The sequence below is a fragment of the Megalobrama amblycephala genome, linkage group LG21 (genome assembly GCF_018812025.1).
Source record: "Megalobrama amblycephala isolate DHTTF-2021 linkage group LG21, ASM1881202v1, whole genome shotgun sequence".
In the NCBI taxonomy this organism is placed as follows: domain Eukaryota; kingdom Metazoa; phylum Chordata; class Actinopteri; order Cypriniformes; family Xenocyprididae; genus Megalobrama; species Megalobrama amblycephala.
In genome coordinates, this window is record NC_063064.1 from 5,906,133 (window position 1) to 5,931,090 (window position 24,958).

The 24,958-nt window shown below is 36.6% G+C and overlaps 1 protein-coding gene across 1 annotated transcript in view; it reads left to right on the forward strand.

Annotated features, from left to right (window-relative positions):
- The window catches only part of cpne5b (copine Vb), a 210,561-nt gene that overhangs the window by 139,600 nt on the left and 46,003 nt on the right, over positions 1 to 24,958 (forward strand). Inside the window, 5 exon segments of the mRNA XM_048173479.1 lie at positions 6,800 to 6,877; positions 6,879 to 6,904; positions 7,609 to 7,713; positions 23,666 to 23,707; positions 23,802 to 23,877. Coding sequence (XP_048029436.1) covers positions 6,800 to 6,877; positions 6,879 to 6,904; positions 7,609 to 7,713; positions 23,666 to 23,707; positions 23,802 to 23,877 — 327 coding nt within the window.

Sequence of the window (24,958 nt, forward strand, 5' to 3'; positions counted from 1 at the left end):
GCCCGCCCTGCTCGTCACAACATTTTTAACTATTCCTAATCAAACACACCTGATTTAACTCATCAACTTGTTAGAAGAGACTCCAAGAACTGAAATAAATGGGTCAGATAAGGGAGAAATCGTGTACTGTTGGTGCGTTTTCAGGAACAGGGTTGGGAAACATCATCCACAATGAGGGCGTTTGGAGCGTTTGAACCTGGAGTGTTTTCCGCCTTAGTTCAGTTCGTTTATGCATATATGAACATGTCAATAGAAGGGTATGCACGTGACATCATCGTCGACTGTTATGACTGCGGTTACGGCCACTGAGTGGCAAAAAGACTGAGTGGCGGCATTGGTTTTTCAGAGTGAATGCCACGAAAAACACAAAACACATTCAAAATTGGAAACAGCTTTGAGATTGACTGTACAAATAGATTTGACAAGAAATCTGAGGTATATTTTTACAGACTGAGGAAAGCTAAAAAAAAAAGAGAAGCAAATGGATTGCTGCAAATCACAGAAAAAACTGCACTCCGGGCAGCGAAATGTGGATTTGCAGTTATCATTTTGTCAATATGTTGAATTTTGGGGTAAAATCATACCCTATATTGTATTATATATTTATACAACTCATCAATGAAATATTTGCCATTTTATATTCTGTATAATTTGGTGTCTGACAAAAACTATACAAGTTTTAAGACTGGATGATACATATAACATAGAGGTAAGTGATCACCCGGATTTAGACCTACCTATATTGTAGTTATATAAAGCGTTCACATGCAGATTTGCTTTATGTATTTCCCTGGCATCGAAATCAGGCACATATAAATGTCAGGAAACACGATTCCTGGCTGCATATCAATATCCATGGATTACTGGATCTTTGGTAAGTTGTAACAGGAACACTATCGAGCCCAACCTTTAGTGTAATAGTTTGTTTTACTCACGTTTTCGCAGTTTCCCCTATTAAACCCAGTCATGCAGCAGCTCTTATGCCACTCAGTCTGACTGAGGGAGCGTGCTCTGGTGGGAAAGAGACGTCAATGCATACCCTCTATTGCGCACCAAAAAAAATAGCATCAGAACAAGGTGGTCTCTGCCCGCTTGAAAATTAACTCTGAAATGGTGAAAGCAATCCGACCCAGTGCTTTTGTTGCTAATGGCTCTTAAAATGAATTGCAGAGTAACAAAGTTGAAAGGCCTAATTGAAATTAGGTCAGACAAACTTATTTCTGTATTTATTTATACTACTTTATACAATAGATTGTTTAAAAGCAAGCAACTTTACAGCGCTAAACATGAAAATATTTTATAAACTTTCTTCATTTTCTACTATAAAGCGTCTGACCTCGAGGGACTGAACAGAAGAAATGACCCGGAGAAGATTTCCATGTCAAAGACCAAGGAGCCTCAGAGCCACGGCAACCTATTAAATAATCGCCACGGATCAATGATAGCTTGAAGGTGTTTACCAGACAGACTGAACTTTTCCAGAAAGTTAGCTTTGGCAAGCTGTTTCCAACTCCCGAAACAAACACAAAACGAACTTTGTTTTGGCCTGATTTTGTTTGAAATGACCTCACACCTGTTCGTTCTTCGATTTCACTTGAAGTATATCGGGGCCTTAATACTATAATATTAAATACTATAATATTTCAGTACTATATGTTTATTTTATGTTTATGTTCACATTAATGTCTATTAAATGCAGTCAATTCACATTCAAGTCTCATTTATGCAATTTTAAAAATTTTCAAATTACTTCAAAATTATAGTAAATTAGTCAGTAACTACTACAATAAAGTAAAAAAAAAAAACATTTCATTTAAAAAATATTTCATTTATTTTTATATATTTCATTTGTTTCATTCTAACTGTTGTTCTGTTATTAATATTAATTGTCACTTATAGCCTCTTTTTCTGCCATTAATCAATAGTTCTTGAATAAACTTCTGCAGGTATAATTGTTATAGGCATATTTTCATATAAGTTGGTGATATACACTACCAAGTTTGGAGTCAATAAATATTTTTATTTATTCATTTATTTTGATATAACTGATACTTTTCTTCTGATTCTTTAGGAGACATTTATGATGTTACAAAAGAGTTTATAGTTCAAAAAATGCTGTTCCTTTGAACGTATTCATAAAAGAATCCTGAAAACAAGTTTCGAAATATGAAGCAGAACAACTGTTTTCAACATTGATAATAATAAAAAAATGTTTATTAGAATGATTTCTGAAGGATCATGTGACACTAAAGACTGAAGTAAAGATGCTGAAAATTCAGCTCTTTGGCATTTTACAGTATATTCATATAGAAAACAAACTGTTTTAGATTTCAAAATATTACTGTTTTTACTGTATTTTTGATCAAATAAATGCAGCCTTGGTGAACAGAAGAGACTTCTTTCATCTTAGTAATCATATTACCAACCCCAAACTTGTAAACAGTAGTGTATCACCATTTCTACACTGGACGTGACAAAGCGACTGTCGCAAATCCATTTGTTCTTTATGTCAGAAGTAGCTTCAGAAATAGAGCGGGGCATCAGTTTATTGTCAAGAATTTGCAGCATCACTGATTATAATGGGTTCTATTTGCTTTTGTTGCGTCGTGCTGCTCGCTTCTTGTGTAAACGTCTTTGCGTCCAAAAACGCCAAACGCAGCACTCAGGAATGTTTTTTAAGAAAGCGCAGAGCAGAACGTGAGGGTCTCGAGACACGCTTTTGAGACATGATGTAATAACGAACAAATAAAACAGTTGCCGTGCCAACTTGCTACTGTAAACAGAAGCTTGCAACACTTGCCTCGCCTCCAAGTTCTTCTGATTGGTCCACTATTTTGGAACTGACATTGATGAGCTGCGCTGCGTGTAAAAGTTGAAATTCTTTTAACTTGGACATGGCGTCTTAAAAGCGCTTGCGCTCATGTGCGAGGTGCTGCAAAAGACGCAAGCATAACGGTCATGCACGTTCATCTAACACGTTTACATAGAAAAACAATGGAAAAGTAGCGCATTGGAATAGAAAAATGTGTTCTGTGTGAACGGCCCCTTAACTGTAGTTTTTAATTTATCTATTTAACACTAATTTGATCCATTTCGGGGTTGATTTGTGGACATTTTGCCACAAGGATGACAGGCAGGCATTTGTTAAAAAAGTCACCGCCTCTTTAGACAAATAGAAAACACAATTAGTTTACAAATTATGAAATTTTCTTGTTTTATTTTTGAACTGTTGATTATTTTCTCATCCAAATTTGTCCAGGAAGCATTGCCTCTTTTGCCTCCTCAGAGAAAACCTCTCCTGCAAACAACAGCCTTTAGATATTCAGTCAGTGTTTGTACAACTAACCGTCTTTATGTAATGTCTCTATAAAACTTTCAAACCTTCAGAACTTGCAGTCTAATTTAATAACAGAGTAAAACAATATATTTCAAACAGCCTCGTTCTAGTTGAAATAGACACATCTTCCGTGCTGAAAGCGCTATACGTTTGATCCTCAAGGGCCAATCCAAAAATTACAAGCATGAGTTGATGCGCATCCAAAATGATCACAGCGTGAAACTGCTGGTCCAGAGTTGCTTCTACATGGACAGGCATGGTCATATTCATAATGATAATAAGTGAAGCAGAAGCTGATCACAGACCAGCACTCTTCGTTGCTGAATAGAGCTCAAATCCCAAAGGTTCATCCATATCTGAGTGTTCGCATCTACAAGATCACTGATCCTTCTGTAATGAGCCTCCCATTTCCCAGATGAATTAGATGAAAGTGTCTTGGATCTGTTCTCTCTGCGTTGTAATCATTAGAATGCATGATTCAGTGCAGGAGTTTGTGTTGTTGCAGTCATGTCAGAACAGCTCACAGCAATTTTTTTCTGGCCAAAATATATTTCAAATATATGTTCAATGTGTTGTAAACAGCAAGGTTTATGGTAAAATGTTCAAAAAATATTTTTTTAATCCTTTAAATAGTAAATATATATATATACCTGTGTGTGTGTGTGTGTGTGTGTGTGTGTGTGTGTATATATATATATATATATATATATATATATATATATATATATATATATATATATATATATATATATATATATATATATATATACCTGTGTGTGTGTGTGTGTGTGTATATATATATATATATATATATATATATATATATATATATTTACCTGTATATAAATGTACAGGTAGATATATATATATATATATTTTATATTAAAATATTTTTTTTTTACTTTTTATATGTATTTATATATATATATATATATATATATATATATATATATATATATATATATATATATATATATATTCTTTAGTTACTCTCCAAATAAAGACATTTAGTTACTCTCCAAATAAAGACATCTTTTTATGAATGAAGGCCAGTATCACTGACACAAATACTTCGACTGATGTCTCTATGAAAATTATTTTTTTTAAACATTAATGATAGACATTTCAACATTACAGTATAATTGAAACCTATCAATTTCAACATTTATTAGGCTTTAAAAAATAATAACTTTTAATTTAAGTGAACTTAAAACAATCTTCACATAAACACATTATAATAAATGTTAATATTTCCCTGTGGCGTTGAATAAAGTTATCAAACACTATACAGTTTTAACTGCATACATTATAAATGAAATATAGATTAATCATAAAATTAATCTATATTTAATTAATCTATTTTTAATAGATTAAGATTGTATTACCTCTGTTACCTTTGTTCTTTGATTAACATTAATGACAGACATCACAGCAACTGGTTTATTAGGCTGCTGTGACTTTAATTGTGTTAAATATTTTTAACACGTTAAACTGGGACAAAATTAATCGTATGCGTTAATGCGCTAATTTTGACAGCACTAAGATGTAAGTGAGGATTGCAAAGTATAAAGTAAACTGTGACATATTATACCCAAAAAATTCTTCATACAGTGAACTACCAGTAAAATTTGGAACCAAAAATTATTCAGACACTTTGACCTGACCATGTTTTGAATAAGTGTTATCTGACATAACTAAGATTATTTAACTCTGAGATCTTGTCATATTTTATTACCATTTTTTTTAATCTATAATGAATAAAACTATATGAATGAAATGTGAATGAATGTAAATGAATGTAATGTTCAAGGTGTGTGAATAAATTTTGGTTTGACTGTTTTTGACTCCTTTTGCCAAGATAACAGCTCTGAGTCTTCACCTATAATGCCTGATGAGTTTGGAGAACAACTGAGGAGAGATCAGAGACCATTCCTTCATGCAGAATCTCTCCAGATCCTTCAGATTCCAGCTCCATGTTGGTGCTTCTTGTCTTCAGTTCACTCCACTCATTTTCTTTAGGGTTCAGGTCAGGGGACTGAGATGGCCATGGCAGAAGCTTGGTTTTGTGACGTCTAACAGGGACAGTCAGGTTTTCATTTTTTATCTGTTGGTATTTGATAGAATCCATGATGCCATGTATCTGAACAAGATGTCCAGGACCTCTGGCAGAAAAATAAGCCCACAACATTAAAGATACAGCAGTATATTTCATTGTACACATGGGGCACTTTTTACCCCTGTGTGCACCAAACCCATCTTAAGTGTTTGCTGCTAAAAAAGCTATTTTTTATTTTATTTTTTTTGCTTCATCTGACCATAGAACATTTGAAAATTAACTGACACTACTGGAAATTCAAACAGGATGGGTTATATAGTCAGATGAAGCAAAAAAAAAAAAAGCTTTTTTTAGCAGCAAACACTCAAGATGGGTTTGGTGCACAGGGGTAAAAAGTGCCCCATGTGTGCAATGAAATATACTTCTGTATCTTTAATGTTGTGGGCTTATTTTTCTGCTGGAGGTCCTGGACATCTTGTTCAGATACATGGCATCATGGATTCTATCAAATACCAACAGATAAAAAATCAAAACCTCACTGTCCCTGTTAGAAGTCTTATAATGGGCCGTGGTTGGATCTTCCATCAGGACAATGATCCAAAACAAACATCAAAACCAACACAAAAATGTGTCACTGAGCACAAAATGAAGCTTCTGCCATGGCCATCCCAGTCCCCTGACCTGAACCCTAAAGAAAATGAGTGGGAATCTGATGGATCTGGAGAGATTCTGTATGAAGGAATGATCTCTGATCTCTTGTCAGGTGTTCTCCAAACTCATCAGGCATTATAGAATGAAGACTCAGAGCTGTTCTCTTGGCAAAAGGAGGTTGCAAAAAGTATTGAATAAAAGGGTATGATTAATTGTGAGCAGTATGTATTAGAGAAAAACTTTTCTCTCATAATGAGATTTTCCCCCCCATTTAAAATTATTATTCTCCAAAGAAAGGTTGGATTTTTGTAGATTTTTTTAAATAAAAGATCAAAAGTATTAACGATACAGATTTATTTTCACAGCCTTCTTTGGTCTTATTTACCAAGGGTATGAATAATTTTGAGCATGACTGTATGTGTATGTAAATATATATATATATATATATATATATATATATATATAATATACTGTATATAAACATGTATACCCGTACACACACACATTTTTATATGATTTTCATTTTAATTAAAAAAATATGTTTTGCATTTATTTATTACGTGAAAATATAAAACAAATCTGAAAAATATGACTAAAATTTATTAAAATAAGTACATTTAGAAAGGTATTTTTATGGAAATGTTTCTATAATTATAAATTACCAATGTATGTTTAGGCCATTTTGAAATATACAAATCTATAAACATACTTTTGCCATGCGCCACTGATTTTTTTCCCACTTTTTTTGTCTTTAGGACAGTGCAACCATGCAGTTCTGTGCCAACAAATTGGACAAGAAGGACTTTTTCGGGAAATCGGATCCCTTCATGGTCTTTCTTCAGAAGCAACGAAGACGGCACGTAAGTGTCCTACGTCGATTTATAATGTCACAGCTTTATGTTAGCCATACGTACTGTGAAAGGAATATTTCCCGTGATTCTCAGCTCCCAACCTCACCCCCATACTGTGAGACTGGCGAAACATTTCGCTGCTCTGTGGGAAATTTATGGGCTGGAAATGGACTCTCTGTGTGTGTACAGAGGAACAGGAAAAGGCCTTCTATTCTGGCGTTACCCCGAGTTCTCATCAAAGCCTCTTTACTTAACTGACCGGCGTATCTTAAGAAGAGCCGTGATCGTGTAGTTTGCCCATTTTGTCTTTCAGATCAAAAATACTCAATGGAGCAACTAGCAAAGCTCTGCAGAGGCTCGGATGAGTCAGACAGTGCTTAAACAGGTTTTGGGTGTTTTAATGATGCTCTTGGGTGCTGATGAAGGGGCTAATTATTAAATGTTAAGTAATCTCTGTTTATAGAACAGAAGGATGTTACTTTTTGCAGTTTGATGCAATTTAAGACCTATGGAGAGCATTTTTATTATTTACATGAAACGCGATGTCTCTAGATGCACTAACGCTTTAGCCGATGCTGTGTTCCACGTGGTTTTGTCAGCTTTGAAAATTAGATACAGAAGCAGAGCAGGTGGCAGATGTCAGTCTGAGTTTCCTCAGAAGTTTTGCAGTGCCTCTATGTGTTTGTGTTTCTGTTCGTTCTCTCAACATGAAGGTTTACAATCTGCCACAAGACAGAGGTGGTGAAGAACACCCTCAACCCTGTTTGGCAGCCGTTCACCATTCCAGTCAGAGCTCTCTGCAATGGCGACTATGACAGGTAAGTAGCTATTTTTTTTATATCTTCATTGTGTGAAAATTGATACATAATGCACTATTTCCATCACAACCAACAATTTTGCCATTTATAAAGTTTTGTTAAAAGGTAAGTATAGTTGGTTACCAAGGAGACTGCAGAGCTTGAGATGAAATATGACACGTGTGTGCAACATAGGCTTATTGGAAAAATGTGCCTCTGCCTACATTTGTGCAAAACTCCAAAACCCTATTCACTCAAGTTTCCAGCTGAAATGAACACTGGTGGTGTAACGGAGGCCAGCTAGTAAGAGCTGTGTAGATAAACCTGACTCCCCTTGCCTCAAGAGGCGCACTAGCGACTGATGCTAGAGCCTGCGGTCTTTAGCCTCCTTGTTAGTGCGCCCGCCTCTCACACCGGAGATCCGGGTTCGAGGCCCTACTTGGAGTGGGGTGAGTAGGACCTGAGAGGTTACAGTGGCAGTAAAATACTAATATGCATTAACTTGCAGGAACACAAATTATGGTTGCAAGGGTAGATTATGTTATGATCGCAAAATACTTTTACCATAATGCGTGATTTGTTTACAAATACATTTTAACGTTTGTGTCACATAACCAGCTTTATATGTGTGGCTTTTCTGATGTAGTAAACTTGCTCGGTAGCTCACTCGGTACAGTGTTGTACTTGCGATTCAGAGTGCTTGGGCATGAGTCCCGTGTAACACGTAGAAGCAAGCTAAAATGGCACTTGGTTTCAAGTTATGTCACATTTGCTTTTGTAAACATTAAGGCAGGTTTCTATCCAAAAAATTTTTGGTGAAAAAAGGTTTAACGCTTCAAAATGTTTAGCGATATAGCTGATGGAAATGCCATTTGTCGTTAAGATTTCTCAAATGTCGACACAATTTTTCAATTTATATTTAGCACATAAATTCTATTTCGATACTTCAAATGTCACAAAAATTGTTTTGGAAACACTTTTTGTCGAAAAAAAGGGCTTTAACGCAAATAAGATGTTGTTGTCACATGACAGAATTATACTATTCATGCAGCGTCCGTGTGTTTCACGGCGTTGCTCCCGTTAAAGCACTGTAGTTCAAAGGCGCATCACAAGGATGAAGAAAATAGTGTCTTGAAAATCTCTGCAGCTCGAGAAAATAAGCGGGGTGTCTGTCAAATTAAGGAAGACTGTTGTAGTTTTCAATGCTGACAAAAAGAAAGGGAAAAATAAAATACAGAAATGTTACTTCTGTATCCGAATAAATAAAAGTAGCCTACTGTCATAAAATCGTGATTCTGTTTCGATTTCATGATCAGAAGTGGTTTCTAGGCTACATGACAAGTGAAAATCGCAAACATGACACTTGTAAATGAAATCATTTTATAAGTGCAATTTATTAATATAGAATTTTATCTCAAATAAATTAGGAAAATAAAGTTCTAATAGAATTTTAGAAATGTTAATAAGCCTCAGTTTAGCTAATGCAGACTATTTAAAAAAAAAAAAAGGTTAAAACAAATAAAATGTTTTAGTACATAGCTCCATCTGTCTCTGAAAAAAAAAATCAACAGCGATTTGATGTTTTTGATCCATTTGATGTTACTGAACTCTGAAACCAGGTGTTGCAATATGCAAATACTATTGTACCAGTCTATTTATGGACCCTAATCATTTTTGCAAACAGGACAAATGAGCTGCTCTGTGTCTAAACCTGCACTTCATCAAATAAAGGCAGTAAAAGTCCTGTCAGACGAGCTGCTCCACTTCACCGTCTTCTTCTATTTCCTATTTAATTACATTATATGTGAAAATAAGCTGTAGCCTACTGGCAAATTTGAAATGTCTCATTACTCTGTACATTTTACAAATATTTGGGACGCAAACGGTAAGAATTTGCGATATACGCAAAATTATGTATCAAAACGGCTCAAGAGCAGATTTTAATTTAGCGATATAGCAAAACTTATGCGACAATCCATTTTTTTAGGGGTGACGCCATTACGCACACCGTTTTATTGGTAAAAGGCCAAATGGATGGAAACAGTGTCGAGACAACAAATTTGTCATGATCATGAGTTGGAGTGCCATGTTTAGCCACCAGAGGGCACTCCAACATGAACTTTTGTCACTTGTCTGGACTTCATTACCCATAATTCACTCCTGGACTCATTATCCTCAATTCATTGCACTCAGCTGTTTTGTGTTTGCTCATTAGTTCTGTCTATTTAGTCTCTGTTGTTTCTGCCTTTGTTTGTGGTTTGTTGTATTTGTTACGTGCACTTTTGTACTCCTGGCTTGTTGTTTTTTGTGGACTGTTATTTGGATTTTGACCCTTGCCTGTTCTCTGGACTACGATTTTGGATTGCCCAATAAACACTAATGCTGCGCTTGGATCTACCATCTTGTTCTTGTGTGCACCCGTGACAAAATTTCACAAAATATTTTTTTGCTTATATTTGCTTTGTCGATAACAAAACATTGCAAAAACCGGATGGAAACTTGGCTACTATCGGTTAGGTTTAGGGTAGGGTTATTTTCAAATGCGATAGAGCATTAAACTTTAGCGCCACAAACAGGAAAATTCGTTGTCACCATACGTACAACAACCAACAGAATAAAATATTACCACATTCAGGTTCATCTCTTTCACAGAAGATTAACTCACGGGAAATACCCTGTCAAGTTAATTACAGGACAAAATGTGCAGGAAATGTGCAAGAAGCATCATAATATCATTTTGCCGAAATGTTGCCACAGGCACGTTCTTCCAATGATCCTCAGTTGGATGTGTGAGGAAAATAAAGAAAAATCATTTCTGAACAGAATGTCGTATTGTGCATTTCCATCCGAGCTGTAATTTTGTCAAATTATCCAAAAAGTGTGAAAAATATTATTTAGGTTTGGGAAATTAGTGTATATAAAATGCTAGCTATGAAATTAACCTTAGCCTTTATTCCAAAAAATAGTCCTCCACAAATGAAAATGACATTGTAGTGGAAATGTTGTTTATGAACTGTCCTTCTTCCAGAATTGTCCTCTGGTGCATTTATAGTGCAAATATAAGTCCAAATACAGTACAGTCCAAAAGTTTGGAACCACTAAGATTTTTAATGTTTTTAAAAGAAGTTTTGTCTGCTCACCAAGGCTACATTTATTTAATTAAAAATACAGTAAAAAACAGTAATATTGTGAAATATTATTACAATTTAAAATAACAGTTTTCTATTTGAATATATTTCACAAAGTAATTTATTCCTGTGATGGCAAAGCTGAATTTTCAGCATCGTTACTCCAGTCTTCAGTGTCACATGATCCTTCAGAAATCATTCTAATATGCTGATCTGTGCTCAATAAACATTTAATGTGTATAATTGTACAAAATATTTGTGTACAATATTTTTTTTCAGGATTATTTGATAAATAGAAAGTTCAAAAGAACAGTGTTTATCTGAAATCTAATCTTTTGTAACATTATAAATGTCTTTACTGCCACTTTTGATTGATTTAATGCATCCTTGCTGAATAAAAGTATTCATTTCTTTAATTTCTTTTCAAAAAATAAAAATAAAAATTCTTACTGACCCCAAACTTTTGAACGGTAGTGTATAATGCTACAGAAGCTTTGTATTTCAGATAAATGCTGTTCTTTTGAACTTTCTATTCATCAAGGAATCCTGAAAAAAAAAGTACACAACTGTTTTCAACATTGAAAATAATCATAAATGTTTATTGAGCAGCAGATCAGCATATTAGAATGATTTCTGAAGGATCATGTGACACTGAAGACTGGAGTAATGATGCTGAAAATTCAGCTTTGCCATCACAGGAATAAATTACTTTGTCAAATATATTTAAATAGTACACAGTTATTTTAAATTGTAATAATATTTCACAATATTACTGTTTTTTACTGTATTTTTAATTAAATAAATATAGCCTTGGTGAGCAGACGAAACTTCTTTTAAAAACATTAAAAATCTTAGTGGTTCCAAACTTTTGGACTGTACTGTATATTGAGTGTAAAAAGTGTCTTTTAAGACCCAAAAATTACTGTTGTTTAAAGGGGTGGTTCAGTGTTTTTTTTTCTAGGGCTTGATTGTGTTTTTGGGGCACAGTTTAACATCTCTTAATGCTTTGTTTTTTGAAAACACTGTATTTTTCATATATTTACCTTTATTCTACACCTCTGTTTCCACTGTCATATCGAACGGCTCGTTTGACTTCCTGCTTCTATGAAGCCACTCCCTCCGAACACACGCAATTGTGCTCAGATTGGTTAGCAGGTTGGTAGCTGGCCCAGTGTATCGTGATTCGCATGAAGCATCCGGAAACAACACACCCCTTACCATTCGTTGCTTCAGTCAAAATGTAAATAATGGCGTCTATATTGCTGTATCAAATTGAGCCCGAATCAGACCCAGATGAAGAGGGTCAATCGCAATCGTGGCTTTTAAAGGATGTTTATGAATGGTATTTCATTTTTTTGTATTTGTGTCAAAGTGTTTAGATATGCTGTCACTGCTGTTTGTTAGCTTTCAATATACGGTTTTATCCTGATTAAAGCTTTACTGTAGCCGAATACATGACTGAGTAGTAGCATTTTTGTAAAGGTAGCGTTTAATTTATAGAATGAACAACTGTTTGTCTATGAACATAGAAGTTTGTTGGTGTTTGTAGAATTTAGCTAACTGGCTAGCGAAGCAAAAACGAGTTGCTCTTTGTATATGTCCTTGATGCAACACTTGATGTAACTACTCCAGTAATAGCCTTTGTGCATTCAGTAATAGCCATCCAGCATTGAACTCGTGTAGATTCTGGAAGCTGTCTTCAGCGCCGCATCCAGTGTAGAAAATATCACAGATTATAGCGGGTTCTATTATCTTTTGACGCGTCCGGTGTACACAACTCTTCTGCTTCCACATGCTGCACCACATGGCCTCGCCCACTTTGTTGCGTGTTCCCGGGGGCGTGTTTTGCAGGGTTTATCGGCCGTGTTTGTAGGCATTTAACTTTAAAAGACAATATCTCCGTTTGCATTGAACTTTCAGCACTGTAACTTTGCAGATTCTGTTTATGCTCAAGCAGCAACATTACACACTAACTAAAGTTTAAAAAGTGAAATCACATTTAACCACCCCTTTAAGAAACACCCACATATAAACTGATGTTAACAGTTTTATGAAACAGTCATTATTTTTGCAATTACATTTCATTCCACTATGGCTAACAGTAAAAAATACATCTTGTTTATTGTAGTTACATTAGTGTTATTTGTTAACTAATATAGTTTTAATGGATCCACTACTGGAGGCATTTTAGAATCCATTTGCTGGAGTTTATTAAACAAATCAGCAAGTCCAGAGCAAACAAACCAAACATTAAACAGGAAAACGTAGTCAATGTCCAGGCAGAAATCAAGAAACCCAAAGAGGCAGTCCAACAGCAAACAAATCCAAAGACATCCCGAGAACAGTGAAAGGTTCGTGCACACGAGACAAGATGGTAGTAATAGAAACACCTGGTATGCAGGTGAACTGGCAATACTTCACAGTGATGGCTTCTTCTTCTTGTGATGGCTCGCTCTGGTGAAGGGATGAATGATACATGGCTGAGACACTACAATAGTATTTATTAAAGGTGCAGCATGTACTATTGATAGCTAGTGGTGGAAGAGAGTTGTTTCCCCCTCCCGCTCCTCCTCAGACTCAACGCAAGTTGCCAGAAACAGGACAGGAGTGAGCGCAATTGACAATGGAAGGCAAGATGATTTATCCATGTTTTAAAATGCTCTGGTTCACAGAGATTTTAGATGGATGCCAAGGCTTTTTAGGTCCGGTAGAATCTGCGATCTCTGACCCAGTTTGTTTGCTGGCTTCCTTGGCTAGAAAACGCTGTGTTTTCCTCCAACTGGCAACCCGGGGGTGACGAACTATACTATTGAATAAATTGGCAAGTGGGCGGGATCACGTAGACCAAAACAAAGACAGACATTCCGACACGGAACGCACATTTCAAAGCAGAACAACTTGCTGTAGCATTGTTTTTTCAGATAAACAAGTATGTGAACTTAGGATGTTTCCTAAATATCTGCAAACATATTATGGTATTTTTATGCTTTCAAACAATTACATATAGCATCTTTAATATTTTGAATTAGCTTTTATTTTTATATATTCAGTTTTCATTTTAAGTTTAATTTTTAGTTTAAGTTTTGATCATTTTGTTATGTGCTTTTTGTCATTTTCATTATTTTATATTTCTGTTTAGATTTCATTTATTTTTATTTCAGTTTTAGTCATTTTATACTTAAACATTGATTTTAGTTATATTTAATAACAACAAGTGTGATGAAAAGAATAGGCCAGCCAATATGTGCTTTAAAAATGCTTATTCAAAAGAATTTTACATACCAACAATAGCTAAACATCAGATACAATGATGCATGTATGAGGTTGTGATCATGCCAGAAGATTGTCTCCATGGTTACCTCATAAATCTCAGAGGAACAACTAAATGTCAGTTGTGAACTTGACCCTTGCCTCCCTATATACTCCTGAGACTGCTATAAGCATTATAAATTAATTCAAAAAGAGAGATAAAGAGAACTTGCCTAAGAGCCTACTGAGTACTTACAGTACTGCATGCTCTGCCTGCCTACCCCCCAAAAATGTTGGGTTGTTTCATTCCATTGTTTGGGTCAGATATGGACAAACCCAACTGTTGGTTTAATTTTTTTTTTTATTATTCATTTTGGTATTACTTTATTTTACAGTCCTTTTCCCCATGTACATACTATGTAATTGCAATGACTGGGTAATGACCCTGAACCTACCTCTAAACCTAAGCTTAACCCATGTAGTTACCTTATATTACCCAGATCTTTCATAGAGGCCGGATGGTCGTGCCGGCGATACCACCTCGGTTTTTTTCTCACCAGTGTGAAAGAGACTAAAAATACTCCGGCAATTTTGGACGTAAAAATAAGGGTTATATATATAAGATTCACACCTCCTTGCATATAGCCTGTCTGAACAAAAAGTGTCCTAGAAATTTAAAATCAATACATTATTTTATGTGTCCGAGTAGGCAGAATGATTTTTACATCATTGTGAAGCAAAAACTCAGACTAAACTCAGACTAAAATATACAATTCCCAAAAGTCTTGTGAAAAAATATTTAGTTTGTCTTTTGAGGCCTAATTTTAGTAACTTATTTTCTTTGTTTTTTCAAAAACCATGCATATATGTAATTCTCTCAAAAATACAAACGTACATACTTGTTGATCACATATTATTGTAGCCTAGTTTGTGCTGAATACAGTGTAATGAGACTGTATGGATTTAACCCTTTAAGCCCGAAGTGTACTGCCACACTCCCATGAAAAAATTCATAATCAAATTACTAAGCAACGACTGACAAGAATAACACAAATGGGTATCATTTTAAAGCTTAGAAACTCATCTTTTTAATGCATCCAACCATTTTGATCAACATAACGAGTGCTGGGTAGTCCTTTTAAATCGGAGTGTACCACCCATAAGCGCCACCTTGCTAGGACAAATTTGATAATCATATTTTTCAAAACTACTGCCTTAATCAACACAAAATATGTCATTTGAAAGCTTAGAGTCCAATTTGATTAATTCCAAAGTAGTGCTGAGTTGTTTGCTGATAAATGGAAAAAAAAAAAATTCATAATTTATGAAATACTTTTTTGTACTAAGTACTGCAATGTATCAAAACATCATACAGCTCAGATAGTCATGTGTCATATGTCATTTGAAAGGTCTCATGGAGTAGAATACAACAAGCATAATTGTTTTACTGAGCAAGTTTTTGTACGTGAAGCCCCGCAAGACCCATATGTAAATAATATACGGATGCTGCATTTATGTCATGTTTTCACTTGTAAGTAACTTCATGAAACATGCTTAGATTTTGGATAATGGCACAGCATTATTTACAGCAGATTCTCACTATTAAAATGAACAAAAATCAACGTAATCCAATGCGTCGATCTCGAGATACTCCTCACAGAGTTATGACACATAAAATCCCACAGGCGCTAAATAAAATCAGATGTAGCTTTCACATGACGTTTTTCGCTCTTAACTTCCTAAAATATGCATAGATCGTAGAAAATGGCACATCATTTCTTACAGTGGATGCTTCCGATTAAAGTGAGACCAAAATCAACATAATCCAATAGCGTCGATCACGAGATATTCCTCATGGAGGAATGATTTTAAAAATACCCATTAGGGGGTGTCAAGGGCTAAACAAAAAGGCTACCTTGGTTCCAAATGCAAGTTTTGATTACTGTATGCTATTACCACAAAATTTGATCCAGGTGCAGCTCACATATATGGGAACTTCATCAAAAAATTATTTTCATCCTGAGTTATTGTATGTCAAATAAGAAAGATATGTAAATTATAATAAAAAATATATTATTTTCAGCAGTTTCTCAGCATGAGAATGTCCAAATGTAATCATTTTTTCCCCTCAAAAAATGTAAAAAGTTTTCTATTAAACAATACCTATCTTTTGACTCTCCTTGCTAGAGTTTTGGAGTTATGAGTCTTTACTTTTGTATATGTCACTCAGAAAAAACAACTCTAAAAATGCCTTCAGGGCTTAAAGGGTTAATACAGAACGCTACTTTGATGTCTTAAATACGATATGATTCCGTATTATACATAATGGTTGGCAACCCAAAGTGAGGGTCACCACCCAGTCATGACCAATCAGCTTGGGGAACCAAAACCATGTGTCACAAAATTGCGTTCTTGCTTCTGTGCTCTAGCTGCTCTCCAGGGTTAATCTTTCATGACAGGCACCACGCTGCAATACGGCACTGAAATGTGCCAAATGCCACGACAAATCAGGAAGTGAGGCATTTTATAGTGCCTGCATTCAAAAAAGAGGGACAAAGACCTTCAACACTGGTCATTGGCAAGAGATTACCTGTTTGTTCAACCAATAGCAATAGAAACATTTGTAACAGTCATTATTTTTGCATTTCCAAATATTTTTCTGTCACTAGAGGTGCAAAAAAACAAACAAACAAAAAAACAAACAACAAAAAAAAAAAAACAAGGAATGATGAGCTGCAACTTATTGTTCACTCCAAAATAAAAATTATTGCTATATTATTGCCATATTAGAAATGTAGTCTGTGTAATAATAACAATATTCCGGAGTGAAGTGCCCTCTGGTGGCACTCTGATTAGTGACTGTGACAAAATACAGGTGCTGGTCATATAATTAGAATATTATCAAAAAGTTGATTTATTTCACTAATTCCATTCAAAAAGTGAAACTTGTATATTATATTCATTCATTATACACAGACTGATATATTGCAAATGTTTATTTCTTTTAATTTTGATGATTATAACTGACAACTAAGGAAAATCCCAAATTCAGTATCTCAGAAAATTAGAATATTGTGAAAAGGTTCAATATTGAAGACACCTGGTGCCACACTCTAATCAGCTAATTAACTCAAAACACCTGCAAAGGCCTTTAAATGGTCTCTCAGTCTAGTTCTGTAGGTTACACAATCATGGGGAAGACTGCTGACTTGACAGTTGTCCAAAAGACGACCATTGACACCTTGCACAAGGAGGGCAAGACACAAAAGTCATTGCAAAAGAGGCTGGCTGTTCACAGAGCTCTGTGTCCAAGCACATTAATAGAGAGGCAAAGGGAAGGAAAAGATAGAAAAAAGTGTACAAGCAATAGGGATAACCGCATCCTGGAGAGGATTGTGAAACAAAACCCATTCAAAAATGTGCGGGAGACTCACAAAGAGTGGACTGCAGCTGGAGTCAGTGCTTCAAGAACCACTACGCATAGACGTATACAAGACATGGGTTTCAGCTGTCGCATTCCTTGTGTCAAGCCATTCTTGAACAACAGACAGCGTCAGAAGCGGCTAAAGACAAAAAAGGACTGGACTGCTGCTGAGTGGTCCAAAGTTATGTTCTCTGATGAAAGTAAATTTTGCGTTTCCTTTGGAAATCAGGATCCCGGAGTCTGGAGGAAGAGAGGAGAGGCAGACAATCCACGTTGCTTGAGGTCCAGTGTAAAGTTTCCACAGTCAGTGATGGTTTGGGGTGCCATGTCATCTGCTGGTGTTGGTCCACTGTGTTTTCTGAGGTCCAAGGTCAACGCAGCCGTATACCAGGAAGTTTTAGAGCACTTCATGCTTCCTGCTGCTGACCAACTTTATGGAGATGCAGATTTCATTTTCCAACAGGACTTGGCACCTGCACACAGTGCCAACCCACACAGCAGGAGACTCCTAGGCGGATCCACATTCAAGTCGCCAAGCCCGCGTGACTGTCACATTCGTTTTGGCACCGCCCAGAGGATCAGCTCTGCCTCCGGGCGGCGCCGTAAATTCTACTGTCAATCAGCGGATCCTGAGCGGACCCACGTCGGATCCTTGGACGCGCACGCGCCTTTACTGTAACGGTTGTATCACGGAGGTAAAGTTTTAATCGTGGATGCGGAGCGATGCAGCGCGGAGCCACAGCGGGTCCGCGATCCGCCTTCATTGCGGATCTGTCACTGCACGCAAGTAGACACCGATACGGGTCCGTTCGCGGATACAGTCCGGAAGCCACGATACCTCCGCGGCCGATCCGCCGTGGAGTTCTTTTGCTGTGTGGGAAAGCTACCAGTACCATGGTATCCCTGTTCTTAATTGGCCAGCAAACTCACCTGACCTTAACCCCATAGAAAATCTATGGGGTATTGTGAAGAGGAAGATGAGATATGCCAGACCCAACAATGCAGAAGAGCTGAAGGCCACAATCAGAGCAACCTGGGCTCTCATAACACCTGAGCAGTGCCACAGACTGATCGACTCCATGCCACGCCGCATTGCTGCAGTAATTCAGGCAAAAGGAGCCCCAACTAAGTATTGAGTGCTGTACATGCTCATACTTTTCATGTTTATACTTTTCAGTTGGCCAAGATTTCTAAAAATCCTTTCTTTGTATTGGTCTTAAGTAATATTCTAATTTTCTGAGATACTGAATTTGGGATTTTCCTTAGTTGTCAGTTATAATCATCAAAATTAAAAGAAATAAACATTTGAAATATATCAGTCTGTGTGTAATGAATGAATATAATATACAAGTTTCACTTTTTGAATGGAATTAGTGAAATAAATCAACTTTTTGATGATATTCTAATTATATGACCAGCACCTGTACATCATTAATACCCGGCTTGTGATTTTTTTAAAGCTTTTACTTGTCTTGTAAAAGGTAGGGGTTGCGCCGACTAATCGACTAGTTGACTTTAATGCTCTGCCATGATGCCTTAAGCATTACGTCAACTAGACGCTGGTCATGGCCTATAGAGGGTGCAACAAGATAAGAAATCTATCTTTACACTCTGTATCTAACCGTTAAGGACAAATAAATGCATTCTCCAAGAGCGCTTCACAAGATATATTTGATTATACCATCTGGATGCTCAATATTGATCGGATAAATGCATGTTTTAAACAGCTTATTGTACAGGTAAGTTAGTTGCCATTCTAAACTGCGTGGCTACATGACGCACACACACAGACAGTAACGCGCAGATCACGTTCAGATAGATCGCGCGCATACAGAATCATTATTGTCACCAGTGTTCTGTGATTTATCAATAAAATAGCTTAGAAACTGAAAAGTTCTAGCATATATTTCTTAGTAACTAAAACACACAGTTTCACTATTAGTAGAGAGACGCTGCCAGGTAGAATTAATTCACACGCAACTGCTCTCTCACTAATGCATTCATATAAATGTAATCTTTACTGTGTTACTTTATCTGTATCTGCTTTAGACCGAGCAGAAATCTGTGAGAAATATAACGACCCAAAGACAAAAGAACTGATAAAATAAACGTATGTAGGAGCAATAGGCTTGTGGGCAGCGCTGTGTCATATGCCATAGCTGTGCACAAGGCAACCCACGTTCCAGTCTGAGTTCGAGGTCGTTCACACAGAACGCATTTTGCATTCAAAAACGTGAAATGCGGGCAGTGGAATAGGGAAAAAATGCAATGTCTTGAGACGCTTTTTTAAAAACTTGAGCGCCACGTTTTTAGAACAGCTTGTTATATACACATCCATCTAGCATGTATTTACATAGAAGAACAATGTAAAAGTAGTGCATTGGAATGGAAAAAAGCGTTCTTTGTGAACGGCCCCTTATTTGTTCATTAAAGGCGTCATCATTGACTAGTCGACGCTGACTCAACTTTAAACACATAAATGTCGACTTTATAAAATCTGAAGTCATACAAGTGTCTAAATGGGACTACAGAGGTTTTCGGGGACGTTAACCGTCATCAGCCGAACAGATAAACTCATCTAGTCACTTTCACAGCCTCTTTGTGTCTATAATCATGCTCTTGCAAACTCGAACTTTCAGGGAAAATGGTCTTAAAATAAGGATTGAAAGAGTTGTCAGAAGCTTAGTGATGGTGACGCTGAAGTCATGTGACTGTGGTGGTTCGTTTATAGCCTATGTTCCGATTTTTACTTTTGCGGATTGCATTTAGGCTTCAAAATGTATAAAAGTTGTGCGAGAACTAATTTTTTGTTGGTTGTAGACCTTATTTTCTGCAATAATCCAAAATCCCTGGAAAAATCCAGTTTTTGTCAGGGAAAACAGGGTGATGCGAACTTCTGAATTGGCCTAAAAATGCATCACCTCTGCAGCAATTCACACAAAAGAAGATATTTTGAACTGTTTTTTGTCCATACAATGAAAATCAGTGTGGTCTATTGTTGTTATGGACTCCATTGACTTTCACTGAGAGTAAGTAATTGATGACAGAATTTACTATCGCTCTGTGCTACAAATCCTGCAGCCTGTTTCATTTCGAATATAAAAATGCTTTCAGCACATCTCTTTCGGTATCCGGCTGTCTGCTCTGGCTCCTCATACTTCAGAGCCCTGGCACTCCACCTATCAGCCACGGCCATATCTTTGACAGGCCATACACATCATGAAAGAGCGCTAACAGCAGGGAAATAAACCAGGACAGTGAATATATATGAAACATAAATTACATGATGTTGCAATGCCACCACAGGTGGTTGTCTCCTTTGGCCTGGGGGACTGCGCCGATCCGTGTGAATGAAGTTCCCAAAGCGGACAGTGTCAGTGTATCACCCATGCATTTATATAGATGGTTACAAATTATAGTTCCATTAAAATAGATGTCAGTGTGCATCCATTTTATTCCAAGCTTCAAAAGAGTAGATATGAAACATCCCCCACACGTCTCCATGGTTTTATTCTGATCTCAGTTAATTTGAGACGGTAATTAAATGAATCACAGATGTTCTACTTTAGACTAAGAATAAACCTTGGAGAGGATATATGCCTTGTTTTATCTACGAAAACCTTAGGCTAAAGTTTTTCAGAATTTCTGGAGGAATCAAATTTTCACTGATGTTCCTCTTTCAAATGACGACTGTCAAACAGAGTTTGAAAATGCAACTCAAAATATATGAATGTTTTACCAAGAGACTGCCACAGTTTTGCAGTAAACACTGGTGTTGACATTCTGTGTGGCTTTCCAGTCCCACACAGCACGTTTTTCATGCGACGCCTGAAGCGTTGAGAAACTCGGATCAACATTTTGGTTTGAGGTCAGTGCATGGGAATTAAAAACAGCTCTGGATTGTAGCTTCAGCCTTAAATATCTTCTGCACCGCTCCTTCCCCGCCTCCCGTCCTCTCTGTTTGGGCTCAGAGCGCAATCTATTTTCTTCTCCTCTGTTGTGAGGCTTGATAGACAGCTGCCTAGGGAGCCGTCTTGGCGGCTGCACTCTCTTACTGTCAGGGAACATGACGCCCAGGTGACAGATGCTCAGAGAGGTGCTGACTCACTACTTTGAAGATAACGAACGTCAAAAGACGCTACCGCCCACAATTCCGCGGAGGGAGCGCTTTTTAGATGCTTTACTTCTTCGACTACAGATTTTCTGATATTTTGTGTTAGCTTTGCTTTGCTAGTAAGGTGGGCAAAACTTTTGCCTACAAGTCAAAGGATAGTGTTGAGGGGAAAAAAGTTTTTCAGATAGAGTTTCACTTTATCAGTAAAGCAGTTACCCACTTAAAACAATGGTTCCTTAGTTGATTTCTGTCGTCATTTACTCACCCTCATGTGATTCCAAAGCTGCATGACTTTCCTTTTTCTGTAAGTTTTGAACAATGTTTTTGTCCATACAATGAAAATCAGCAGGGTCCATAACGACATTAGACCCTGTTGACTTTAAATGTTTGGCCAAACAAACCCAAAATATCTCCTTTTATGTTCCCCAGATGAATGCAGTCATGCAGGTTTTGGAATGACATGAACGAGATTAACTGCTCAAGGAATTTACTGATATTTAGGGACATATTAGCCCACTCATTTGCTTACCCAACCAAAAAAAAAAAAAAAAAAAAAAAAAAACATCAAGACTGCTCAGCAGAACTGAGCCAGCCACCCCAGGACATTCATTTGCGCTTTTATTCCAGAAACACTGAGCCCTCTGGGCATTGACTTTGTCAATGTACTCATAAGAATTATCCACATTCTCCATAAACGGCTGTAATGATTTGTGTGGGAGTTCTGGACTGTTTGCAGATAGGAAGTAAACAAGAACAGATTTTTTTGCCGGTCTATAGAGTTTTCTGATATGCCTCTCAGTCGTGCTAATGAGCAAGCTTTAGGAGACTCTGTTTCGTCTTCATTAATATGGGCAGTAGCTAGCTTTATTTATTTTTTCAGAAAATCGTGTTGAAGTAAGCCGTTGAGCGAACACCTGCCACAGGATGCATTCGCCGACCTCTGCTGCTTTTGTTTAATTGTGACTGATGACTCAATTTAGGCCTTAGCATCAAGATGCAAGTCTTGCACAAGTTTCTGAATTATTTAGCCACGGAATCCCCCTGAATCAACACAACATAATGTTCATTATTTTCCTGGAAAAGGCTGATTTTGTCACTATTATGTGTTGTACTTAAAAGTGTTAAATGTAGGGTAAGATGAACACTCTCTAACTTTTAATCACCTGTAATTTTCTTTTGATAGAAATTCAATTGATGTGTTAAGATGACATTTAGTTAAATCAATATTTGTGAGATTTATTCCAACAGTTGAGCTTAAATTATCTTCTCTTTTTTATTTTTATTTATTTATTTTTTTTCTGTCAGTAGATAATTGTGATTTGTGAATTAATATAATGCTGGATATTAGATTTTTTTATGGTTCTGTTATTTAATAATAATAAAAAAAAAAACTTTTTTAACTTTTTAAATTAATGTCTGATATATGTTAGATGTTCTGCAAAAAAATTGGGGATAAGTGTACCCTGGGGCTTTTTTTGCTACAACAGCTAAATTAGCAAAGGTATCCATTTCATCATCCTGTACATGATAAATTCATCTCTAAATATGTTACAATTTATATATTATTATTTTATGTAAATTAAGTTCATCATACAGTAGATACGAAGCTCACCTCTGTTTTCCTGATGCAATTAATGATGCATTATTCCTGCCTATGGAAAGCAGGTGGTAAACCGAATTTTATAAAAATAAATGTTCTTGCACACGTTCTTACACAATCCATTGTTCATGGTAATGATCAAAAAAGTAAAAAAGTAATTTATCAAATAATGGAGAAGAACATTATAAGTATACAGGCGCACAATGAAGTCGATTGCGCTTAAAGCATTTTAAAGAGCCAAATCGGGTGTTTAGTGTAGAGATGCTGAACACAACAGTGATATTGTTCAGGAATTATGCTGTCCAAATTGCAGTCAGCCTTTAAGTTTTGGCTGTGTTGGCACCTTTACGCGATTTGCATGATTCACTCAGTTAATCAGGTGGTAAAACAAGACAGTGCATGCAGGTTCCTAATGTTTTGATTTGTCAAACACATCTGGGCTTTTTTCTGTTTTCCAGAACAATCAAAGTGGAAGTGTATGACTGGGACCGTGATGGGAGGTAAGCTGATAACTGGCTTTTAATGTGAATAACAAAGAGTTTTGTGCAGTGATATTTCACTGTAGTCAATATGTGAATCTTCTCATCCTTTTAGCCATGATTTCATCGGTGAATTCACCACCAGCTACAGAGAGTTAGCCCGAGGTCAGAGCCAGTTCAATGTGTATGAGGTGAGATGTCAATCTCGTAATTCTGTTAAATAATGATTTTTGTGGGATTGGGGGCGGGCAGAGGGGGTCAAAAACACTTTAATTTTCTCATAATATACTGTACGTTGCAGCATCAGCTCTTTTCTCACAGTCTCTGAAACGGTTCAATAAAGGATCGGGTCTCTCTAAACCAGTGGTTCTCAACTGGCTTGGCCATGGTACCCACATTTTCCCATGGTCATTAAGCCGCAACCCAAATTTGACCAAATTCCTAAAAAATTTATTATACTGAAAATTATAATAAACTTGCTTTTAAAAACCAAACAAATTTATTTCACAAAAATGGTTGACACACACACAAGTACTTAACATATACATTAATTGTAAGAATAAACAGTATAAGGTAAGGCTATTAAATAGCAGTCCCAAACTAGTTTTTGTTAATATAATAAAATGAGTGTGTTGGTATGAGCCACCACAGTCATTAAAAATATAGAAAATAAAATAAAGTGGCATTTTGGAAACGTCTCAAGTTCCAAGTCTAACCATGGTTCCCTGAGAAGGGACATGAGACACTTGTATCTGAATAAGACACTATGGGGAATGTCATTAGCGTGACCGACGTCTGAAGCACGTGTCTAAACGTGACAGTCTCATTGGCATGCAACAGTACATGACGTCACTACTGGTGTGACCATTATTATAACTGGGCACCTGTAGGACACGTCATCAACTTCTTTGTCTGAAGGAGACGTGGGCAGGCCTACCTGAAGCATGGAAATGAGATGCAGTGTCTTATTCCCCTTCTCAGGGAACCATGGTTACATTTGGAACCCAAGACGTTCCCTTTTGAATAGGAACTCACACTGCATCTGAATAAGACCCTATAGGGAACAAATACCCACTACACCGTGCTGAGGGGAGTGTCTGCCACATCAGCTGTGTTGAAGCGCTACCACAATGGGCAGAAACATGATGACTTAATGGACTTAACTGCTGGAGTCAAAAAGCTTCCCCAACTCAGATGCACCTGACGACTGTCATTGAAAAGGCCAAAACCCAAGCTTCACACACTAAACAAGGAAAGGGAAGCACTCAAAGG